Below are 9,972 nucleotides of genomic sequence, written 5' to 3' on the forward strand. Positions count from 1 at the left end.
AAGAACCACAGCATACTTTTCCCAGAGAGCTTCTTTTTCTGTTAGTCTCTGTACAAATAACAAGGTATTTTGAGTTCAACTTACCGTGTTTCCGTGCAGGGGCGTGCACCGGACCATGACCCCCTACTGTGACATTTTACGTTTAATACAACCAATACAAGACCTTATCTGATTGTATGGATTTCATATGCATAGTTAAAAAAAAAAAAGTTAGACTCATATATATTCTACTATGCATTATTAAGTATTTCTAAATAGGTGGTGTGTGAATATCATGCAGAAACCACTTACAGATCAGAACACCGTTGTTCAGTATCAAGGTGGTTTTACCCTTTTGTCTTTGAAATTATATGGTTGGCACACTGCTGGGCAAAGTGACAGGAAAGGTCAGAAGAGAGATTCAAGCCACTGGCTCATGTCATGGTAAAAACATGAAGCAGCTGCTTTGAAATGGCTGCAGCTTAGGGGAGCAGTTTTGTAAAATATGTATATTTACCTGCAGCTACCAGCTGCTTTTGCAGACTTTAAACAATAGTGGCAGATGGGTGGGTGGTTTCCTTGTTGTATGCTCAGGTGTGGTGAAACCATTTGTTATCACCAGACCAAGCCAAGTAAGTAGATTAGATAGCTTGGTCCGGGGAGTCAGCTCTGTAGTTTTCTCTGCACAAGAGAAAACGGGCCTAGTTCAAATGACTCTGTACGTAATTGGAAAGTCCTTAACCATCAGACAAATGATCCGGGTGACGTAGAAGTGACATCAATGAATTGTCAGCGCTAAACACGAAGCTGCTTGGTCGTTCTCTACGGCAGTGGTTAAACCCGCAATACGTAGAAAAGGTAGAAAAACAGTGTGTGTTGGTTCCCACAAAATTGGGAATTGAAGAGGGAATTAAACGTGCAGGTTTCGAGAACGAGCTGCAGGGGAAATCAAATCAACGGCAGAGTGGGGGTGCGTGTTTACCCAGTCTAATTGGAATTAGATAACAGTAACAAATACGTCAGTTCAGGCTCTCTATGATGAATATTATACACTAGCGGTTCTCTATTGTCTTAAATGTATTTAATCAGTAGTGCCAGCAGTAATGAACAATGGTGAAATACGACACATGGTCCTAGTCCATTTTTGGATTTCCTCCCCAGGTTTAGAAGATCATCACTATTATTGTGTAGGGACACTGAATTATCTCAAATATAAAGCGTTGTGGTCAAGGTTACAATTTTCTTTCTGTTCTGGCAGTTTTGGCTGTATCCTTTTGGCTAACTCACAGCTGTGATATTTTTCTGTTTTAAAATCTTTTGTTTTTCCTGTAAACTGGTACATATCAACCCAGCACTTGTCAAAAAGGATAGCATTTTGTTAAATGTGGGTTTATAGTGAAATTTTGTTCTTTAAAGAAAATAATGCATCTTATCGGTTGTCCTCCACCTTGTCCTAGACAAAAGACCAGGCCAAAACTATTTTGATATAGAGAAAATTGTCCAGCACAAGCATATGAGTTTCCAAAGAAAGGCATGTCTCAGCAGCCGCGGCAGCCGCAGCGAGAAGCGCAGCCAAACCAGCCGGAGAGCTGTGCACTCTGCTGCTGCACCTGAGGCTGTTTGCCACCAGCCGTGGTAGAAGCGCCACCCCCGCGGTCAAAGAAATCTTGCAATTGCCAGCAGTTGAGTCCCACCTGTGGTGGAGGTGTCAAGAGCTGTGGTGCAGCGTTGTCAGAAACTTGAACCTGTGGTTGTTGAAGCTGAGGCTGTTGCAGAAGCTGCCCCCGTTGTCGAAGCTGTCGCAGAAGCTGCCCCGTTGTCGAAGCTGTCGCAGAAGCGCCCCCGTTTTGAAGCTGTGAGAAGCTGCCCGTTGTTGAAGCTGTCGCAGAAGCTGCCCCGTTGTTGAAGGCTGCCCCCGTTGTTGAAGCTGTCGCAGAAGCTGTACCTGTAGTTGAGGCTGTCGCAGAAGCTGCCCCCGATGTTGAAGCTGTCGCAGAAGCTGCCCCCGTGTTGAGGCTGTCGCAGAAGCTGACACTGTAGTTGAGGTGTGCCTGAAGCTGTGCCTGAAGCTGCACCTGTGGTTGAGGCTGTTGCAGAAGAGCCCTGAGCTGCACCTGTAGTTGAAGCTGTGCCTGAAGCTGCACCTGTAGTTGAGGCTGTAGTCGAAGCTGCACCTGTTGCCGAAGCTGTTGCATCTATAGCTGAAGCTGCTGCTGCGGAGCTCCTGCTGCACCCGCAGCCCTGCAGCGTGAAGCTGTGCCGCAGTCAGCGATGCCCTGCTGCAGAAGCTACACCAGTTTTGGAAACGCCCCTGAAGTTGCTCCTGCTGAAGCCCAGAGCTGCATCTGCCGAAGTGCCCCTGTAGAAGCGCTGCAGAGCCTGTAGAAGTTGAAGCTGCTCCCATTGAAGTGGCGCTGAGGCTGCAGCTGAAGTTTCAGCCCCTGTGGAGAGCACCGAGGAGCTGGTAGACCCTGCTCAGTCATAGCTGAAGCTGCGGGAGAGGAGCTGAGGCGGACATCCCAGCTGAACAGTAGAACCAATTGAGGGTACCACCACAAACATCCTCCCCCACAATCCTTCTCTTTTCCTTGTGGACCCTGCAGTCTAACAGCAGTCATTTTCACCACCATTCTTTGAATTACATAGTTGTTTGTGATGAGTGTAAGGATAAGCTGTAAAGATACCTGACATCACCAAAGACACTTCTTTTTGTTCTAGCCTGTTGCAGGTTGTTCCTAATTGTCCCTAAATGATCCATAATCCGAAATGATCCATTTTAGCCCATAACCAGACAAAGATTCCTTTCTTCATGTCATATACACGCTGCCCCATGTGGCAGTCATCTTCACAAAGCTGTAGTTCAACTCATGCTAATGTGTTGTGCTTCTTTCTGCATCCATCTTGCATATGATGCATGTCCTTCACTGCACAGCATTTCAGCATGGTTATTTCTTCCACTTTTTTTAAGTTTTTGTCTTTCACTTACCTCACTCACTAATGTTCTTGACACCTACTGATTTTCCTTTTTATTCCTGTCCAAATAACAGATTCTTTCTTGGTTTAAAGAATCCTCTCTCTTCCTAAGATGTTCCAAAATGATAGAAAGTATTTTCTTCTACCATGTTTAATGTGTGTTTTTATGAAGCTGTTCTGGTTGATTCTATTAGTGTTGGATAAAAAATGAAAGATAATGTTAAAGTCCACTTATGACGGAGCAGATTGATCTGTCACCTTATTAATTTAGTTTTTACACTCTTCTTCTCTCCTCCTTTTCTTGCGTTTCCTTACCACTTTCACACATATTTGGGCATTCATGGTAAAAGTAAATGTAATCAACTCTTCATGGGGGATACTATTAGGTGTCTTTCGTTAATGGATAATGTGTAAATGTAAACCTTCTTTCACGGTAAAGCACTGATGAGGTCGCCTGCTGGTTGCTGTGTGTGTGGAGCAAGTCCAAGTTTCTTGGATTTTTTTTTTTTGACTAATCGACTGTATTGGTAGCATTGGCAACCTAAACCTTCCAGCAGTGCTAAAATGTGTTGCCTAGCATGACCTATCACAGAACCTTTTAACCTGTCAAACTGACTGACCTCTCACACGTTCATGTCTATCTGTCTACCGTCGCGGGTGCTGTGATGTGCATGAGGTCTTACAGTTAAATAGATGGTTGTTATTATTTGTTCTTAACCAAATGGGCAGATGCTATCCACATGCATGATCCTAGTTTAGGAGTTTGTCTTTTAAAGAGAAATTTATTTGAGTTTTTTTCTTCTTTTTTTCTGTGACTCTTAGCTCAAAGGACCCATTCAGAAGTCTTCTTTGACTCTATTCGCGAGTACTCCACAAAAGCCAGTAAGTTCTCACTACCTACTAAGCACGTTGGAATTTCATCCCAGTTTGGTTGTTGCTGTTACTCTGTCATGGCTTAGCTGTGTGTTCAAACAAGCACAGGTTTAGTGTGCAATGGAAGTTACGTCACACTTGACAGAGTTTTGGTTGCACTTGGAGGCCTGCCTGTGTCCTGGGTCACGTTAAGGAACGCCTACTCAACTGTAAGCGATCTATGATAGAAATCACTGAAAGGGAATCGCGACTAGACAACGATTACACACTCTTTGCTTGGGATTTATCATTACAAACTAGCAACGTGTCTACACGACACGGGTACAAAACTGTATGCTCATCCAGTCTCGATCAACTCCACCGTGGCTGGAAAGCTCACGTATACGGCTGGCAACTCCACCCAGTGTAAACACGTAATTCACTCTTATAGCTGTAACAAGGATTTAGTCTGGAAAGCATGAGAAATTACAGATGCAAGTTCTCTTTTGTAAGCTTGGAAACAAACTAAAATACATAAATAAATGAAACATGATTCTATTTCAATATGTTTTTCTTGTGGGGTTCTATAAAAAGTGCGAGACGGTCCTATCAATAAAATGCATTTAATCTAGGAGGGGAAACCTTTGCTGATCAATGTGGTTGTCCCCTGTAGGGCTTTGGGGGGCTAGTGGATGCAGGTGCAGAGTATGAAAAGGCCTTGGCAGGGAAGTAGCAAAGCTTCAGAGACTCTATGGTGGTGGAGACCTCACATCTTTTCCCGAGGTCAAATTTACAAGGTGAGTAAGTTAATCAACTATTAGTCAACCATTAACACTAGACTATGAAGGGCAGTTCTCTAAACTGATGTATGCGGTATAGGTCCGCTTGCCTACTGTACTGTCTAAGGCTACAGTGACACTACTGCATTTTGGTTTAAAACTAATATATTTTGCTTATGTTTGCGCCTTGCGTCTACACAACTGCAGTGTTTCCGAGCCCCTAAAATGGTGATATTTGATAACACTGCTGCCCCTGTTTGGTTGAAAGTCTTGCTTTGTAGTCTGGATGGGCAAAAATGAGACACGTCAGTCAGTTTATCAGATAGGTAGGCTCACTACCCTCAGTTACAGCTCCACCTCGTCGTGTCCACGTAATAAAAGCCCTGCTTTTACATCTCGCCATTGTTGCTCTTTCTGCAAAGTATTTCTGTATTATCAGCTTGTTTGAGCTTATGGGTAAATGTATTTTGAGGTTGTACAAGAATAGGTTTACATGTTTAACTTCAAAAAAAAATATTTTTGTGTTACTGCTCATTGCGGCAGCTCCTTTTTTCACTCTGTGTGTTGAGCTCTGATAATCATACAGAGTGAGACATCTCACTTCTGTTCATTTGTGGAGTCCACATGCGCAGTAGCTAGGTAAGGACTATAGCCATTAAGAAACAGACCATGAGGGCGTGCCCTGACAGTACCTAGGTAAGGACTACTAGCCCAGTCAGTATAAGGGCGTGCTATGCTAGCAGCTACAGCAAGCATTATAACATGTGTGTACAAAGTGACAAGCGTTTGTCTCTGAAGTAAAGAGGGACTACAACAGGCAGTTTGAGAACGTGTTTCTGTTGGAGAGGGGGGGGGGGGGGGATTTAGGTTTTTACACTTTGTAAACTTATAACGTGCACAAAAAAGATACATTACACGATAACGGAAAGAGAAAAAGCCAAAAAAGCATAAAATGAGTACTTTAAGTTCTAATAGGAAGCTTCCAGGAAATGTAAATGTACCCCTTTTGATTGGAATCTGGTGTGGGTTTCACTGGTAACTGTGTCAGGTCTTGTTATCTGGATGCTTTATCAAGATTCAGAAACTGTGAAATCTGAATATTCTATGACATCAAGACCAGCAAGGATACGGTAATAGACAAGGAAATGTAATGTGAGTACATAATCAACAACACTGAGTTAATATCTCTACTTTGTGTTTTCAGAGCCAAGTGGATGAAGTTCCCAGAAGTGAACTCAGCACTTTGCCGTTAACCTTTTTCTAATGTCGCCCTTTCCTGTACATCTTTGTCTGCTTAATGTCAAAGTTGCAATAAAAAATTGTCTCTAGCTTTGTATGTGAGAGTGGAGCTGTTTCAGGAGCTAGATATTTTAAGGTGATGGAAGCTAAAGCATTAGATGTACATTCTGGCAGACTAAGTGAACTTAGAGCTGTGAAATAAGCTTTGTGCAGATGATCCATGGCTGAGCTGAATGTGAATAAAAACAATAAATCCAGTTCATTTATTGTATGCATGCCTCTTTCTGTTGCTGTCCGGGAAAGTATAGTCCCACATTGCCAGACTATCTCCACAGAGCTGTGGAGGAAGGTCTGACACAGCATTGGGGATAGGAGGAAAACGTGCCAGACGCACGTACGGTGTCTCTATAAAATAGCCTCAGGAATTAGTTTTACTCAATTTTACTCAAAAAAAGTTATATATAATTTGGTTGTCGATTCTGGCTCGGAGGACGATTTTCAAATCAACCGGAGTTAGAAGGGAAGGTGAGTGACATCCAGCAGAACCTCGGCAGCGCCGCAACAATCAGTAAATCAAATCATTGATATAGACTAGGAAAGTGGTACATGTACAATAGAACAATTTTATGTTGAATCACTCCATCAGCAGTTAGTATTTTTTTTCCCCACAAACTGATACACTTTTAGTAACCTAGTATATTACATTTCAATTCATTTATTTATAGTATCAATTCATAACAAGAATTACTCAAGACACTTACAGATAGAGGTGGTCTAGACCACACTCCAGAATTTCAAGGACCAACAGTTCTAGTAGTTTCCTTTACAATTACATTTTAAAAAGTAGGTCAAATAAATAATTTTGAAATGGGTTTAGTGCTTCATTATCAGACTTTCAAAGGCTATGACATGCTGTTCCAGTAAGTGAGAATAAAGGTATAAATATGTTGGGTAAATAGAGTGATGAGTAAAAAAAAGCGGACGGCACCGCGGTTCGAAACCCAGACTCGGAAGCCGGTGGAGCTAGATTTCAACCATTTGAATAGAAGTATCCGCTGAGCTAAGCCGCTGCGAACGCTCAGGAGACATGTAGACCTGATAAAGCTAGAATGAGGAGTAGGCTTACACGGGCTACAACAACCCAATACAACCGTCAGTTGATATGTTTTAAGGTGTGTACGTTTTAAAATGTTTCTATGTTATACGGTCTCTAATAATCATTAGGCCTGCTTGTAAATGGATTACTTTCAACCAATAGGACTTGCATTAAAAGAAGCAAATGATTTATTGAAGATTGTGGATGTCGGGTTTTATGCCTTCGTTGGGGGTTTTCAAAGTGAATTAAGTGCGCATCTAGCGAATTTAACGATTATAGATACAAACAGGGAGTAGGCCTAGGCTAAAAGTGTAATTTCAGGGGACTCCTAAACACCCTCTCTTTGAACCGTGTTGAGATTAAAATGTAATAGCATATTAACAAAATAAACCCTTATTTATGAAAAGGTGGATACATTGACAAAATGATTGTTAAAATGACAGACATTGAATGAACAAAATATGAGAGAAAAGTGACGTTAGGAGCAGAAAGCAAAGAGTGACAACTTTATTTTTCACTTCATAATTTGAGTTCACTGCGTCATTTGTCAGGCTTTCCAAGGCCATGGCAAATGATTCCAGGACTTGAGCATAAGGTAGACCTCTTGGGGGGTATAGTGAGAAAACAGCGGACAGCGCCCGAGGTTCGAACTCCTGACCCGGAGGTCGGTGGAGCTAGGTATCGTCAGTTGATTGAAGTAACCACTGAGCTAAACCGCTGCCGGGTTCAAAGGAAATATATATATGTAATAAAGCCGAGAATGAGGACGTATAGTCAGATATTGTTTTAGAGGATCTCAGTACAGTTAAACAGGAATCATAAGCGGTAGGAGAAAGTGTAGGCTACAACAATCCAAATAAAACTCGCGAGTTGATATTTTCAGATGTAGCCTGTATAAGTTATAAATGTAAAGGTGCATAACTGGATTACTTTCAATATAGAATAGGCTACTTGCAGCAAAATGAGCAAATTATTTATTTAAGACGGTATGTCAGGTAAAAGGCTACTGCGCTAATTTGGTAATTTGGTCACAAGCATTTCATAGGCGGGCTGTGGCTGTCCTGGGTAAGACACTGAACCGAGTGTGAATGTGTGTGAGTGTGTACTGATGAGCAGATGACCCTTGTACGGCAGCCTCAGTGTGTGAATGTGTCCTGTATGGTGTAAAAGGCGTTTGAGTAGTCGTCAAGACAGAAAAGCTAGGAAAGCGCTATATAAATACATGCAGTACAACTTACATAGTGTCAAAGGCTTTTATAGACGTTACAATATTATGCTAATAGTCCTTTTTTTGCAGTGTTGACCCTTCTCTTCAAGACCTCGAATTCACCCTGGCATGCTGTCATTTAACTTCTGGGCCACATCCTGTGATGGCAGTCCATCTTGCATAATTTCGAGGGTGTCGGAATTTGTGGGTTTTATTTGTCCACCTGTCGCTTGAAGATTGACCACAAATTTTCAATGGGATTAAGGTCTGAGGAGTTTCCTGGCCATGGACCCAAAATGTTGATGTTAGTTTCTCCGAGCCACTTAGTTATCACTTGGCCTTAGGGTATGTCCGACCCGACTGGCAGAATAACCCAAACGCAGACAAGGAGAAGTTCAATGAAAGTTTATTGAAACTAATCCGTGAACCAGATGACCAACCCAGGTGAAGCAGAGGAAAAAGCTGTGACGGCAGGGGAGTGAGACAATCCGAGGTGTAGGTGTTGATGGTCCATAGCAGGATACTGGATGTGCAGACAGAGAGACAGCCGTTACCAAATACGAATACAGACGTGAAGCAACAAAAAACCAGCAAAAGTCCGATGAGGCGCAAACACAAACGATCCGACAGGGACTGGATGTCAGGTCACGGTATAAGAGCTGGTGGTGATGATGATGAGACACAGGTGGGTGCTGGTGATTAGGCTGAGCAGGAACAGGTGGTGATTAGGCTGAGCAGGAACAGGTGATGAGTCAAGGAGGCCACACCTCCCCAGGTTGCATGGCAACAGGAACCATGATGCACAGACCGAGACAAACAAACATACAAGACAGACAACAGGATCAGAGCGGGGGATGCCTGACAGGGTAGGTGCTCCATCACGCTGGAAAAGGCATTGTTCGTCTACAAACTGTTTTTGGATGGTTGGGAGAAGTTGCTCTGGGAGGATGTTTTGTACCATTCTTTATTCATAGCTGTGTTTTTAGGCATCATTGTGAGTGAGCCCACTCCCTTGGCTGAGAAGCAACCCCAGACATGAACGGTCTCCGGATGCTTCACTGTTGGCATGACACAGGACTGATGGTAGCGCTCACCCTGTCTTCTCCGGACAAGCTTTTTTCCGGATGACCCAAACAATCGGAGGGGGGATTCATGTGAGAAAATGACTTTGCCCCAGTCCTCAGCAGTCCAATCCCTGTCCCTTTTGCAGAATAATAATCTGTCCCTGATGTTTTTCCTGGAAAGAAGTGGCTTCTTTGCTGCCCCTCTTGACACCAGGCCATCCTCCAAAAGTCTTCGCCTCACTGTGCGTACAGCGAGCTCTGCACTAATGGTGCCCCGATCCCGTCGCTGAATCAACTTTAGGAGACGGTCCTGGCGCTTGCTGGACTTTCTTGGACGCCCTGAAGCCGTCTTCACAACAACTGAACCTCTCTCCTTGAAGTTCTCGATGATCTGATAAATGGTTGATTTAGGTGCAATCTTACTAGCAGCAATATCTTGGCCTGTGAAACCCTTTTTGTGCAAAGAAATGATGACAGCACGTGTTTCTTTGCAGGTAACTATGGTTAACAGAGGAAGACAAATTTTTCAAAAACCACCCTCCTTTTAAAGCTTCTAGTCAGTTATTTAACTCAACCAGCATGACAGAGTGATCTCAAACCTGGTCCTCACCGAGATAATCACTGACATGATGTCAGCTGGTCCTTTAGTGGCAGGGCGAAAATGCAGTGGAAAGGTTTTTTTAAGATTAGGTTAATTTTTGTTGACTTTGCAATTAATTGCAATGCATCTGATCACTCTACATAACATTCTGGAGTACATGCAAATTGCCATCATAAAAATTG

At 43.0% G+C, this 9,972-nt stretch overlaps 1 protein-coding gene across 1 annotated transcript; it reads left to right on the forward strand.

Moving 5' to 3' along the window:
- Positions 1-1,492: 1,492 nt before the first annotated feature.
- On the forward strand, positions 1,493-5,836 carry LOC116698448 (magnetosome-associated protein MamJ-like). The gene is given in 7 exon segments (XM_032530387.1): positions 1,493-1,597; positions 1,715-1,789; positions 1,843-2,018; positions 2,389-2,443; positions 4,478-4,526; positions 4,529-4,601; positions 5,788-5,836. Coding segments are annotated over 7 exon segments (582 nt in total).
- The last annotated feature ends 4,136 nt before the right edge of the window (positions 5,837-9,972 follow it).

Source organism: Etheostoma spectabile, chromosome 11, assembly GCF_008692095.1.
Source record: "Etheostoma spectabile isolate EspeVRDwgs_2016 chromosome 11, UIUC_Espe_1.0, whole genome shotgun sequence".
Lineage (NCBI taxonomy): Eukaryota > Metazoa > Chordata > Actinopteri > Perciformes > Percidae > Etheostoma > Etheostoma spectabile.